The 15,582-nt window shown below is 45.4% G+C and overlaps 1 protein-coding gene across 1 annotated transcript in view; it reads right to left on the minus strand.

Moving 5' to 3' along the window:
* The window catches only part of KIAA1958 (KIAA1958 ortholog), a 128,706-nt gene that overhangs the window by 55,211 nt on the left and 57,913 nt on the right, over nt 1-15,582 (minus strand). Inside the window, exon 2 of the mRNA XM_075931888.1 lies at nt 14,376-15,573. Coding sequence (XP_075788003.1) covers nt 14,376-15,549 — 1,174 coding nt within the window. The 5' untranslated portion in view covers nt 15,550-15,573. The remainder of the gene's footprint in view (nt 1-14,375; nt 15,574-15,582) is intronic.

Raw genomic sequence — 15,582 nt, forward strand, 5'->3', positions numbered from 1 at the left:
TTGTAGGGAAAATAATGTTTACTTCAACTATTTCTATAAAATTGCAACAAATAGAAGAGAGTAAATGCACAACACAACAGTCAGAATAAGAATACATTACTTAAAATCTGCTTTTCATGTGGATTTAAACCATACCATTTTGGATCCAACTTTTATGACACTGTTATATTTCAAGTGTAGACAAGCCCTTAGTCCCAGATTTAGGCTAAATCTACACTTTACAACACTAACTTTCTGGCTCAAGGATGTGAAAACATCTCCACTCCCTTCAAGCACAGTGTTGTGAAGTGCCAGAGTGAACCAGGCTACAGTACAGGCAGCCCTGTTCCCAGCGCTGTTAGGGTATGTCTGCACTACCACCCTAGTTCGAACTAGGGTGGTTAATGTAGTCATACGAACTTGCAAATGAAGCCCGGGATTTGAATTTCATTTGCATGTTGCCGGGCGCCGCCATTTTTAAATGTCCGCTAGTGCGGACTCCGTGTCCGTGGCTACACGCGGCACGAACTAGATAGTTTGGATTAGGCTTCCTATTCCGAACTATCTGTACGCCTGTACGAGGCATTCCACGAGGCGTACAGATAGTTCGGAATAGGAAGCCTAATCCGAACTATCTAGTTCGTGCTGTGTGTAGCCACGGGCACGGAGTCCGCACTAGCGGACATTTAAAAATGACGGAGCCCAGCAACATGCAAATGAAGCCCGGGAAATTCAAATCCCGGGCTTCATTTGCAAGTTCGTATGACTACATTAACCACCCTAGTTTGAACTAGCGGGGTAGTGTAGACATACCCTTAGCTACTCCCCTTGTGGAGGAGGTTTACATAGAGTGATGGGAAAGTTCTCTTCCAGCACATGTGTCATGGCCACACTGCCACTGCTGTGCTTTAAACTTTTAAATGTAGATGTAGCTTTGGGACAGCATCCCTATTCAGGACAGCACTTGGGCATGTGTTCCACACTGAGCACCTACTTAAGATCCATTCCATCCTGAACAGGAAGCATTTAAGCATGGACTTAAGTGCTTTCCTGAAGCAAGGCTTTGGTGACCTTTGAGGTTTAAATATAAATAGCCAAATCTTGGGTTTACCAAAGTCAGTGGCAAAACTCCTGCAGATTTCAATGGGACCAGGATTTGACATAAAATGGGTATTTTATTTATCAAAATGTCAAAATACTGTCAAAATACTGTCACTCTAAGGTGACGAACTACTTATGGGAGATGCAAGATGAGATTCTGTTCTGGGTCCAGGGATGGTGACAGATTTCTCCAGGCCCTAGAGGGGCAGTGCAGTAGCCTCCCCCACACATTCCTTGGCGCTGCACAGACCACGCTACACGGGGCTCTGGTGGCAATTTAAAGGGCCCAGTGATCCAGCCTCGGCTGCTGTCATGGCGTACCTTTTAAATTGCTGGACCCTTTTCCCCCTCGGTGTGCCTGTCTGGGACTCGTGCAACTCAGGCAAGCAGGGAGAGAGAAGGTGGGCACTTCCAGTCCTTGGCTGTGTCAGAGACCCCCAGGAGAGCTTAGACAATCCTGGGGGCTGGATCCCTACTCAAACCCACCTCTCCTGATGCAAGACTTGCCTCTGGGTTGGGGGGAGGGTAGCCTTATGGTTGTCTTCTGCAGGGTCTGTCTGCCATCAAAGAATCCTGCCCCTAGCCAAAAATAGTGCTTTTATTGTCCGTTTCTGTCACTGTAGTCTATTATCTGGCATAAAGAGGCCAAAACAAGGGTCTCACCGGCAGGGTCTATTTTATTTAATTTGATTGCCAATTTAAAGCCATAGGGGGAAGTAATGTCCTCTATGAAATATACATGCTTTCCTCTGTGGCTAGTATGGAATTGTAAGATAGTGATAGAAATGTAGCCGTGTTAGTCTGGGGTAGCTGAAGCAAAATGCAGGACAATGTAGCACTTTAAAGACTAACAAGATGGTTTATTAGATGATGAGCTTTCGTGGGCCAGACCCACTTCCTCAGATCAAATAGTGGAAGAAAATAGTCACAACCATATATACCAAAGGATACAATTAAAAAAATGAACAAATATGAAAAGGACAAATCACATTTCAGAACAGGAGGGGGATGCGGGGGGGGGGGGGGGGAAAGGAAGGAAGGTAAGTGTCTGTGAATTGATGATATTAGAGGTGGGGAGAGTGGGATGTTTGTGAGCTAATGGTATTAGAGGTGATACCTTCCTTCCTTCCCCTCCCCCCCCCGCATCCCCCTTCTGTTCTGAAATGTGATTTGTCCTTTTCATATGTGTTCATTTTTTTAATTGTATCCTTTGGTATATATGGTTGTGACTATTTTCTTCCACTATTTGATCTGAGGAAGTGGGTCTGGCCCACGAAAGCTCATCATCTAATAAACCATCTTGTTAGTCTTTAAAGTGCTACATTGTCCTGCATTTTGCTGGAATTGTAAGGTGATTCTTACAGACCAAGGTCAGCTTCCAAAGAAAGACAGACAGTGCAAAAATATAAAAATTAACAGGATACATTACGTCGAAAAGGAGACACACATGCTAATAAATTAGGCTCTACTTGCAAAGCTTAACATTCATTACCATCCATCGAGAAAGTAATAACCCTAATGGGTACGGAGATGCTAATTTTTGTAAGTAGGCCAAAAGATATGACAGAAGCGTACCTTGGAAAATTGCTACTAATTAATGTATAGTACCAGAGTGATTTTACGTACAGTACCAGAGACTCCAATATTCACACAAAGGAAATATGGAAACAGTGTCTGTTCTTTTCAAGAATTTACAGAGTATTTGACCATAATAGCTGGGTGATATTTATTAGAGAAGACAGCAAATATTTCAAGATCACTATTAAAAGCAAATGAGCTGTGTCATGTGAATCCCATTTAATAGAGTGGGATAGCGGTGCAATCACAGGGATTGCATTGTACAGAGCATGATCGTGTGCTAAGTTGGTGCGTGTACAATGGCTTATCCAACTTTTTAAAAATGAAGCCCCATGTGTTAGTGTTCCAAGGAAGACTCCTTTCTCCAGAAGGGGCCATACCCATTATGATCAATGTGCCCCTTGAGATAATTTTTCAGCCAATTTTTATAAACACATGGCAAATGTCGCCCAAGAAAGGGAGCAGTGTTAGCCGTCCCATCATGCCAGTTTAGGCACTATGCAGTCAGTTTTCCCTGTAAGCCAGGGGTTCTCAAACTTGTGATACTCGGTTGCTCGCAACCCCCCCTCTAATTTGTTTGCGGTCCCCCTCTAAGTTGCTCGTGACCCCCTACAGGGTGGGAACCCACAGTTTGAGAAACGCTGCTGTAAGCTAAACTCTTGGGCAGCCACCCAAGAGAGATCCAAATGTTGCCCAGCTGATTAGTAGAGCGTCCACAGCTGCCAGCATGCATTTCCTTTGGTGGTGCACATCTGCATAGGCTATGGTATAGCTGACAAAATGTATTCTGCACATGAATGGAAAACAGAGGGAACATGGTATGCAGCTACTAGTCTTGGAGAAATGACTAGATAAGTTCATAGAGAATAGGTCTATAAACGGCTATTAGCCAGGACAGGTTGGAATGGTGTCCCTGGATCTATGGTCTGACCAAGTATGGCCGCTCTTACATTCTTAATCTTTACCCCTTGACGTAAAAGGGAGCAGTCTCTGTAACTAGCATGAAACGAATGGAGTTTCCACGAGTCATCACCCACAGCAGTTGCTTTCTGAATAGAACACTAATGTACAGAGCTGTCCCTTGTGGGGTACAGGGCCAGAGACAGCCTCAACACGTGCCCCAGGCCCTGCCCTGCTTCTTCCTGCCCCCACTCTGTCTCTGCCTCACCCCTACTCCACTGCTCCATCCGCACACACCCACCCCACTCCACTCCATCCCCCCGCACCCCGTCCCTGCTCTGTTCCACACCATCTCTTCCTGCCCCTGCCCTGCCTCCACTCCACCACTTCCCCAAGCCTCCGCCTCACTCCCACCCCTTCTGGCTCCTACCACCAACATCAATACAATCAGGATTTTACACTTAATATTTCAAGGCATCATACTGTAAAGCTTGAGGATGTTAATGCTTATTTATGAGGCTCTCTCAGCTACCCGTGTGTCTCAACTTACTGATGAACTGCAAAGCAATAACAAAAAAGAAATTGGTTTTGCCCTTTACTGACCCATTGTGATGTAAATGGTGACAATCTTCATACCTATTTTCTGCTTGGTTTTGTTCATTTCAATGGCCAGGTTCCCACTTCTTGCTCTGCTCTGGAGGGGATTGGCACGATTTTTTAGGGACCTGAACAGGGATGTCATAAGGCCACGGCCTGAGCTGCAGCTCTCCCTCCTCACGAAGGAGGAAAGAGGCGGCATCTGACAGAACAAGCAGGGGAAAACTCCAGTGAAAAGAGTTCACAAGTCTGATTTTCTAATGGAGCAATTGAGGAAACAAACGTTTCAATTTGTTTCTGTCTTGCAGCTCACACGTAATGCTCCATACAACCACTCCTCTCTGTTCAGAAATACACTTAAGCATATGCGTAACATTAAGCACACTTGGTTGAATTGGGATGCTTTGAGTCCTTAAGCACATGCTTTAATGTTCAATAAACAACATGCTGGATTGTATCTGAGCTGATAAAAAAAATCTGCTACCGGGTTTCCAGACTAATTTTAGAAACATGTATTTTCTGTCTCCAGCAAATATTTTTTCTTGCTAGTACATACACCTAGAGAGCAACATGCTCTTGGCAATGCATAGAATTCTATTTTACTTTATAAGTGGATTTTAGCATCACTGCAAGGGCTCAAACAAACAGGGACTGGCTTTATAGATCAGCCTTTATAAAAGAGGCATTCTCTTGTCATTGAGAAAAGGGGACGCACAGCTCCTCTGAGACTCTGCTGCTGTTGAAAGTGTTAGGATTCAGTAAAACCAACTCTTTGATGAACATGTGCTTTTTTTTGTGATGGTACTGCCCAGTTAGCAGTACTGGCACCTCCAGTCAGAGCCCAACAACTTTTCCCATGGAGTACCGGCACCTTTTCCTCTTTGCCAGGTGTCCAGTATTCTACTGGACAGTCCGTTTTTTGTGCCCTTTGTCTGGTAAAAAAATTAAGAAAATACTGGACACGTGCAATGTTCAGTATTTTCTGTTTTTCTGGCTGGTGCCGGACGGAAGTCTGGTGGGGACGGGGGGAGTGGCTGGAAGGCGGGGCCGCGATCGGCGCTGGGAGCCTGTGGTAACCTGCAAAAGCCTGGCAGGGGCGGGGGGAGTGGCTGGGAGTCCCTCCACGCTTCTGCACACAACCAGAGGGAGTCCCAGGCTGGGAGGCAGGGCTGCGATCGGCGCTGGGAGCCTCTGGTTGCGTGCAGAAGCCGGGTGGGGGCGAGGGGAGTGGCTGGGAGGTGGGGTGCGATCGGCACTGGGAGCTCTCTGCTGATTGCGTCCGAGGAGGAGTGACCCCTTGGGGATGAGGGGAAGCCCTGGCCCTGCTCCTGAGCGCTGTTCCAGCGCGTTGCAGCGCCACAGTCCAGGAGAGAAGCCCACAGGTGCTTTGTCGTTGCGTTTAGACGCCTTCCACGGGCTCTCAGCCAAAACTGACTGGGGTGGAATTTCTGCTTCTTCCCACTGGGACACCCAAAGACCTGGCTATGGAGGAGTCACCTTCCTACCCATGGTCGCTCCCCCCCCACCACCATTGTGTTGCCCCATGGTCTGCCTCTCTCTGCTTTGGGTAGCAGGCGGCTGCTTTGCAAAGCAGACTCTGCTGCTTCCCCCTTTGTTACCAGCTTGGTGGTCTTGGTAGTAGACACACAGGATGTGTTGGGTGTGGGTGGGCTTTTTTTTTTTTTTGCTCGACAAATTTTTAGCCCATGTGTTTGGTATTTTTTGGGAGACCATCTGGCAACCGTACCTGGAGTACCAGCACCTTTTTTTTTTTTTTTTTTTTTACAAAAAAATCACTGTGTATACCCAAGTATGGGCCTGATCCAAACCCCATAGACCTCAGTGCAAGTCCTTCCATTGACGGCAATGGGCTTTGGGTCAGGCCCTAACTGCAGTTTCTATTTCAGGATAGATGGTGCCAGCCTTAAGTAGACAAGCAAAACAGGTGACTGCTAAGAATCCCACATAGGCTTGGTGCCTCTTGCTCACCCCATCTGATGGTGAACCTCACGGCCCAATTTTTCTAGCTTTGGGCACCACCATCTGTAAGACACAGAGAGCTCCCGTATTAAGTAGAACCCCAGAAAACACTCCACAAAATAAATAAATAAATCTCCAGCCCAGAAATGTTGGTTCTTGCCAGGGTTTTCTCCTGTGTTTTCAATGGTGCTGTAATTCATATGCGCATTGTCTTCCTGCATCCATTGGTATCATCAAAGACTTGGCATGTTACTAGCAGTACCATTTATTAACTAGCCCTTTTGCAGAGCTAAGAGAGAGAGAGAGAGCGAGCACGCGCACAAATTGGTTTATATGGGTCCTGCAAAAATAGTTGCTTTCTACGCCTCTTCTCCACTTTTTATTCCCTCCACTTCGCCCTTTGTCTCCCTTCCTTTTGTGCAGGTGAGAGGGTATTTTCTGAGCTTCCATTAGGTGGCATTATTACAAAATGTATTGAAACAGCCCATTTTTCTGATGTGCTGCTGTTTTTTCATAGGAAAACCTCTATTTAAAAATGCATTTACAAGATTTTCAACAGCATGGATCTGTGTTTAAAACAATTCTCCTTAGAACTCAGAGACTATTCACCTGCAGATGGTCACCATTTTGAAGTTGAACTGAAAATGAGTTTTATGAAAATAAAAACTGTTGAAGACCACACACAATGCAGGGAACTCTGTCAGAGTGTTCAATTCCCTTCCAGTCAGAGAACCCTCATGATCTATCATATTAACTGCTGTTATTAACCTTCTATATCAGATTTTTTGGCTTCTGGATCTGTGTTATTGGAGATTCTATGGTTCCAGCACATCTCCGAACCGCTATTTCCCCTTATTTACATGCCAACCTACCTGAGCTCTGAGCAGGGTGTGAAGACAATATTATATGTTTATATATTGCAATATATTATATAGCCACTAGATGTCTCTGTTCTACAGAGTGCCAGATGGGGTGTGGTCCTTGGTAAACAAAGAAGACAAAGGCAGAACTCAAGCAATGTAGACACCCCCTTTTTTCTTGCATATGTAGTGTGTAATTGTTTTCTTTCATATGTGTTTCCTGTTTTAAGGTATGCTATGGTTCCATGCATCATTCATGACATCCTTTGCATGGACACCCCACTGCAGGTCATCAGCATTGCAGGAGGTTTTATATGAGCCCTCCACACCTGGGGTGAATTATGACCACAGAAAATACATATGGTACTTTAAAATAGAAATACATACATTTATAAAGTAAACTAAAAGATTTTATTACGCTTGCTGAGAGATGAAGTGAGGGTTCTCTTGAAAATATTGATTATACCATAAATACCTATAACAGGAAGCACCTAATAATAATACACATTTATGTTCTACTGTTCCTATTAATTATTGTTATTATTATTATTAAACTTTCATTGCTCTGTTGTAGATACTGAATACCTAAATAATGCTGCTGACAATAAGGTTTGGCCTTTTGGCTGCTGCTGGCAGGTTCCTCACCCAGCCCTTGGATGGTATTAATACAACTATTCCAAGGTAAAACAACATTTTTTAATATGATGGATCCTCTTATATTTTCAAATTGCTCCCCCCCCCTCACATTATCTTACAAATTCAAATAATGTCTGCCTAAGAAACAGAACTTCCACATTTAAGGCCCCAGAACATTAATTTACCATTTGACTGCTTTGGGGCATAGAGATAAACATAGGTGTGCTTATAAGAATAACAGCTTGATATTCTGGTAAGCAGTATTATATGTGATCTTCAAAAGGCATATCCTTGCAATGTGTAGGACTCAAGTAGTGAAACCAAAGTTGGCAGATCAGCTGGTAAGGGTAATTGAGAGAGGAAGTTAATTTAACTTCCTGGATTTTCACAAAAATAGAGGTATATTTTTAAAATGATTTATCTCCACTCAAGTTATTTTTAGTTCAGCGATAGAGCTAGAATCGAAATAAATTATGATGTTGAATGAGTTGCCAGTGGCCTCTGATCTCTTTACTCTAAGGCTAAAAGAAAAACTGTCTCACTCATCTACAACAGTGGTTTAATTGTTCATTTGACCACTTTCAGCAATATATGACCCTAGAGGCAGCCTTCAGCTACCGATTCAGCCAAAAGTCATCAATTCTGCTATGTAAAATTATAATTACAGAGATCTATTAGCAGGGGAGAGGGGCTAGTGTTCAGGGAAGATTTTAAATCAGGTTCTGTAACTTTCACATGATTGATAACTTCATACTACATTTACCCCTAGCATAATTCCACTGACGTTAGCTGAGTTACATCAGGGATGAATTTGATTTTCCGGAGTCTCCCAAAGGTTTACCCATATGCATATTTACTTACCCGTGTAAGGAAGAAGCTTCTCTGCTTATTAGGAGCATTTGTATACTTATCATACCCTGATTAAATAATACTTGCAGTGAAAAGGGAACCTATGATTAGTTTAATGTCAGTCTGCAGCTACACCCTGACGTAGTGTTGCCAGCTCCTGTGATTTTATCATAAGTCTTGTGATAGTTGGTGTTTCTGTAAATTCCCAGATCCTGAAGTCATGTGATTATGGGCTTTCATTTAATAAAAAAAGGATGTTTCTAGTTCTTCTGGTTGCAGAGAAAGGGTTGAAAATGTGTCCCTTAAAAGCTTTTAAAAAACCCAACTCAGAACAGAAGGCAAACACAAAGAATCAAAAATGTATTATATATTTTTATAAATCTCATGATTTTTGGGGGGGGGGGGGAGAGCCTGGAAGCATAAGCTGTGCACCATAAGGTAAGGATATAAGAAGCCAGGAATGCTTACTAACCCCCTCTGGGATGAGCAAAAGACAGTGCATGCACACGAGACAGCAGGGTTAGCCAAATGCATGACTAAAAGCATGCTTGTATAGGAGGGTGCCGCAGGACAGCTCCCCTTGCACACCTCAGAGCAGAGGCAAGATGCCTCCCCTAGCTCCTTGCAACTGTACACGGATCCAGCAGAGGCCCTTGCACAGTCTGACCTCTTGTTTAGTGTGTAGATCATTTCTGGTAACCATGGGAGGAGGAAGGATGGTTGAGGCTGCTGGCAGAGGGAAGGATGGTGGCTGAAGGGATCCTGTTTCTTGTCCTCACTCCTCCCTCTTCTACTCAGTTCCACGGTATTTAGGGAGGGCTTTGTAACCACCATCATGCCAGCGAGGGATCGATATGAGGTGCCAAGGAGCTGACAAGACTCATTATCACACTTGCCATTCAGAGGGTTTACTCTATGATGTACATTACATATTTCAAAGACTGCAAGACCAGGTGGGCTAGCTATGATCCGCTGCTACTCTGAGCTCCTGCATAGCACGGGCCAGAGAACCCTGCCCTGTAGTTCTTGGGGTCCTTCCCACGGAGTTTATTTCAATGTGTAAGCCCCTCGGTGGCTCCTACCGGAATCCTCCGACCCTGTTGTCCTGTGGCTGGGATCGTGTCTGGCCACAGAAATTACTACACTGCTCTGTTGGCTCCTAGGACACTCCCACCCTGAGCCTTCTGCAGCACAAGACTGAAGACCAGTGTGCTCATCTTAAGTACCTTAGCAATGCTACCTCTCTACAAAACCAACTCCACCTTCCCATGAGCCACAGCTCCCTCCACATCCTCCTGCAAACAAACAAGACTTTTTCCACCTGTAGCTATACCCTCCGAGATGACACCTCAGCTTGCCACATGTTGCCATTTGGAAATCTGATGTTTCCTATTCACTTTTTGGGCTATGTCAATACTACCGCAGAAAGTCAACGTAAGTACACAATACCAGATACTAATAATAATAAAAATAAATGAATAATGTATTATTATTATTATTATTATTGGTTGATTTACTGCAGTGTCCACACCATGCTGGGTCAACAGGAGACACTCTCCCATTGACTCACCTTACTCTTCTGAGGTCGACTGGAAAGCAATCTGCAGTTGATTTGGTGGGTCTTCACTAGACCTGTTAAATCGAGCCCTAGTGTATCAGTCTTCGGAGCGTCAATCCCAGCTGTAGTGGAGACTTAGTCACCATTTCAGCAGTGCAATAGACCTTCTCCCTGCTAGTTCCTGGCCTGAAGGACATGTCAGGAACTGGCAAAAGGAAAGGTGACAAAGATCATTTGGGAGGGCAGGCTTCTCCCACATAGCTCCCTTAAAAGCCTAAGTATTAGCCAATTCTTGCTTGGCTGCTGATGGTGAACTGGATAAAGTTAAAGCGTATAGCAGGTTGCAGAAACCAGCTTTTATCTGTAACTTGTAAACACATGAGGGAGTTCCTATGTATTATACTAAGAAAAATAAACAACAACATTTAAGAAATTAATTCAACATAAGTCACCATCCTCACCCTGAGCTCATTGCAAGTTAGCACCTGGTCTCTGTCTGAGCCAGTTTAACTAAGCATGGCAGTTGTTTAACAGCATAGAGCAATATTACATGAGAGTCGAGAGAGGGATTATACAGTATCTTAGTTGAAACTCTGAGAATGCTAAGAGAACATCATTGCCTTCGTAATAAGAGCTGTGGGAACTTTAGCAAAAGCCTTGATTTTGCATCTTCTCCTACAGAAGACCTCTATCTCCATAGGGCACTAGTTCAGAATGGATTCACAAGGAAGAGTTCTACCTACAGAAGCATCACCACTCTAGGGGCAGCATCCAGATTTTCATGTGCGCGCTGTCTCCCGGCCAACTAATAACCAGGGCAGAGGTTACTAAGTTTCTAAAAGCAGACGAGAACATTGCCAGAGGTAGTATAGCTTCAGGCCTTTCCCCTGCTAACTGCTGGCTATAGCCAGAAAATATGTTTACTACCCGGTAGAAAACAAAGGAATTTCAAAGAGAACACACCCCAGAACCAAATTCTGCCCTGGGTTATACTCTTTCAAGTTAAATGAAATCCCATCAAGATCACTGACAGCAGAACCTGGCTTGTTAGCATACGTGAAGCTGAACGCTAAGTGATAAATGAATTTACCATGAACCTTTGAATACCGCATCTGGCCTCTGCCCACCAATCCATCTCTCTAGGACTTAACCTAACAGAATCACATCTGAATTTAGCTGGGGTTTTGGCTCTCCGTCAAATAATGTACACATGACAGGACTGCTGTGAAAGAGTGGCTAATGGAGAGATCAACACTGAAATGTGAGTCTAGCTGAGCAGTTTGCTTGTTGAGCCCATTCACTGGGTAAAAAATGAAAGCCACTAACTTCTGCATTCTCTCGCTTATGGGTGCTTTGCTAGGTTTTAATGAATAATATTGGAACTTTACATACAGCTAACATTTTGTTTGACAACAGTCAAGATCACAGTACTACAGGCAATATCTAATTGTTCAATAACCTGGTACTGAGAACCAGATTTCCCCAAGCAAAGCATTTGATTCTCTTCCCCACCCCCGTCACCGGCAATCGCTGGCATGAAAAGATTAATGGACAGAAATGTGGTGTTTTGAGAAATTTATGCCTTCATAAGACTTAGTTAGACTTATCACCATTGCACTGAGGGTACAAGGAGGCCCAAAGAAACACAAGAACATGTTCAAAAGGATTTTTTCAATTTAAAATGGGAAAATCTCTTTTGCTTCATGTAAAGGATAGACGCTATTACTTTAAGATTTAAGGGTATGGATGTCTTTGTTCTTTGCAAGCTGCTGTGATTTACGAGTTGGTGAAAAAAAGGTAATAAAGATTTATAATAGGACGAACTTCCCTCTAGCCATTCCTGCTACCCTGCTCCTGCATTTCAAATGTCAGTTCTCTTGGTAGAAATAAGGAAAGGAGAGAACACGGGCTACCACTACAGGCTGCTTTTACTTAAGATTTTAGCTTTCTGATTTAGCAAATGAATCCAACAGTCAGCATTTCTGTCTCAAAACTCCTTATATATAAATAGAGAGCTGCACACTATCTGCTACCAGATTTATGCCCAAGCTAAGTAAGATAGGGTATGTCTACACTAAAGCGTTATTTCAAAATATCTTATTTCAAAATAGTTATTTCGAAATAGCTATTTTGAAATAACGCGTCTACACACAAAATGCATTTCGAAATAGCTTTTTTGCTATTTTGAAATAGCGCGTCCACACTGAGTGGACGCTGAATCGCATTTTAGGCCGGCCGGAACCAGGTCTGGCAGGGCATCAGGTCAAGAGTTACTTTGTGTGGCTGCTGCCTGAGGCTATCTGAGGCCTGTGCTTAAAGGGACCCCCCCCCCCCCATAGCTGGCTCTCATCTTTCCTTGCTTGCTTGCCTACCTCAATGAGGGACAGCAAAGCATTTTGTTTCTGCGTGCTCTGGTTGCCTTCACTCGGGACACCACAGCACTCTGCAACATGGAGCCAGAGCTGCCCCTGGGCACTCTGGTGCTTCTTGTGGACTTCTCGTTGCTGCAAGCCTGGCTGCACTTCCTGCAGGCTGCCATCCGGGAAGTCCATCGGGGGGCTGTCAGTATCCAGGAGGCCCTGAGGGAGAGCTTCCACCCTGAGGAGCACTAAGAGCCTCCCTGGTCTGCCCCACTGGGGGCTTGTGCCCCATTCCTCCCTCACATCCTTCCACTTACCCCTCCCTCATCCCCCTTCCTGATGTCAAATAAAATACATGTATTTTCATGAACACAAACTCTCTTTATTTAACAAAACTGGGGGGGGGGGGGAGACTGAAACTCTGGTGAGACTGGGGAAAGGAGGCAGGAGAGAGGAGGAGAGAGGGTGGGAGAGGGGAGAGTGAATCCTTGGAGGAGGGAGCTAGACAGGGGAAGCAAGGAGAAGGGGAAGCTCAGGGCTCAGGGTTGAGGGTCTCGCCGGACCAACTTGATTTTCATGCAAACCTGCTCCTGGGTTCGTGTGTGGCCTTTGGTGGCCAGGCTGGGCAGCTATCCTGCCCTAGATGACCGCGTTCCTCCATCTAGTGCAGACAGGAGCGGCCTGAGGGCGGCTGTAGCAGCTGGCGCCCCAGGTGGAAGGCGCGATCGGCGCCCCCGCCTGCACGGCTGTCAATGGCTGTGACATAATCATGGGGTGGCAAGGCCAGCAGCGCCCTAGGTGACCACCTAGTCTTCCCAGGCTCACGGGCCGCCCCGAGTGCAGAGATCATGGACATTGGGGGCATCCCCCCCAAACCTGAATAAGATCCATGATCTCCACCCTGGACCAGGAAGGCGCCCGCCTTCTCCGGGCCCTGGCAGGCTCCTGGGAGCTGGCAGACTGCTCCTAGGGAGCAGTGGAGGGCTGGCTGCCAGTGGCTTGCTGGCTCATGTTTTGGGGCCACTGGGTCAGGGGCAGTGACTGCTGGCTTTGGGCTGGCAGGTTTTGAGCTATCACAGGCACTGTGGCCAGAGTCTTCCCCTTTAAGAGCTCCGGGGAGGGGGGAGGGAGAGGAGTGTTCTTGGTTGAGGCTGGAGTGATACCCTGGGAAGGCTGGAGGCCCCCTATTTCGATATAAGTGTCTACACAGCACTTATTTTGAAATAGCTATTTCGAATTTGGCGTTATTCCTTGTGGAAGGAGATTTACCAAATTTGAAATAAGTGCTCCGCTATTTCGAATTAATTTTGAAATAGCGGTTTGGCTGTGTAGACGCTGGTAAAGTTATTTTGAAATAACGGCTTTTATTTCAAAATAACTTTGCTGTGTAGACATACCCATACCCATACAGTTTAGGGACTCAGATTATGAGGGGCCTCTAAATATAAAAAAATTACTAGTTTTTAGATGCATCGTTTCCTATATACTGGTACATATGCAGATATAAAACTTTACAATTTCTATTTTCATTCACCTTTCCGTTAGAAAACTACATATTTTCGGTAATGCTATGGGGCTTCTTAAACTTGACATCGCTTAGGGTCTCAGTAAGTCTTAATCTGGCCCTATTCCATATAGATATTACACTACAAAACTATGGGACTGTCAGGTGTAACCTACTTGCAGAGCTATCTGTTGCAGAGGAAAAAAAAGTCTACTGGTTCCTTTATGAAGTATCCCTAGATTAACTTCGTCCTGCATCAAGTGCTTCAGGGCTCTATTAAATGAAAGCTTTCCAAGTACCCTTCCAATGTAAAGTGCTTAGCAGCTGATTTATCTAGCAATACCTTCCTGTAACCCATGGTGACCGTGATCAATATTTCGCTTTCTCAGCTGCAATTCTTGGCTCAGAAACGTGTGTTTTAGAATGATACCGAATTCCCTACGGGACAGTAGGAGCTTTCCAAGGATTCATACCTGGTATTGACTGGGCTGTTGCCTCTGCGGTGTTGGCAGGAGCTGTGTTGTGTTGCTGCTGACTAGAGCTGACTTCCGGCTCCGCGCTAATTGAGGGAGACAATGCTACTTCGGAGGCTGGGACCTGATTTGGCACGGGTTGGAGGAGATCTTCTGAAGCAACTTGCTCTTCCTGTCCAGGGAGCTGGAGGGCTGACAAAGGAATGCTAATCTGTTTGCTGGTACTGGAAGTACTGACTGGCATCTGGAGTGCTACTTGTTGGTTGGCAGTAGGGGTGCTAGCGGGCCCCCTGTTGGGGGAAGCCAGAGTTACTCTGGTGGGCTTCTGAGCTGCAGGCCTCGATATTACAGGGGGAGAAGCAGACACGTTTCGTAAGTCCAGCTCAGCACTGAGAGAAGGGGCTACAGTGGGAGTGGGTTTGGAGGGGCCAACACAGGAGGGTCCAGCATGAGACTGAGGCTTGGGTTTTGACATTTGCGTCAGCGATAATGCAGGTCCATCGATGCCCCCAGTAAGTTCTGCATTAGCCACAATATAATAATCTTCAGGGATTTCTTGCTTAATCTTCTTGACGATCACGTTGTCACTGCTTTCGTCAATGACCTGAGACTGGGAGCCCGAAAGAGACGACGAGGATTGGCCCGCTCCTGGCCTTTTGCGGGAAATGGATTGAGATCTTTGGGTATGAGGTTCAAAGTCACTATCCTCATCTGTCACTGAGGACTCACAGACCATATCAAAGAGAGTAGCCTCGTCTTCGTATTCTTCCACAGCTTCGTCTAGCTCTGAAGGCTCACTGCAGTATGAGAAATCACAGGAGTCTCTGGTTCGGTTACAATCCAACTTGGCTTTCACTGGTCTCCCGGGGTACCTCTCTCCTGGGCTAGTTTGTGTCTCTGAGGGCACACCTATAATGCTGGGACTGTCCGAGTTGAAGCTTCTGTTGTCCTGGAAGCATACTCTTTCCTGGGACCCAGCCCTGCAGGTAGCCGTCAGTGGCCAATGATATGCATGACCAGCGCTACAGCCCCACATCGCTGTCAGGTTGCCATGGGAACCCTCCGAAAGCAAGTGCTTTAGATTTGGAATGAGGCTGCAGATGGTCCCATGGCTGTGGGCCCAGCTGACCAGTTTGGAAAGGTTTTCAGAAGAGGTATGAAGGCAATCCTCCATGTTATAGGATCAACAACTGCTTTCCTAAAGAAA

The sequence above is a fragment of the Pelodiscus sinensis genome, chromosome 6 (genome assembly GCF_049634645.1).
Source record: "Pelodiscus sinensis isolate JC-2024 chromosome 6, ASM4963464v1, whole genome shotgun sequence".
Lineage (NCBI taxonomy): Eukaryota > Metazoa > Chordata > Testudines > Trionychidae > Pelodiscus > Pelodiscus sinensis.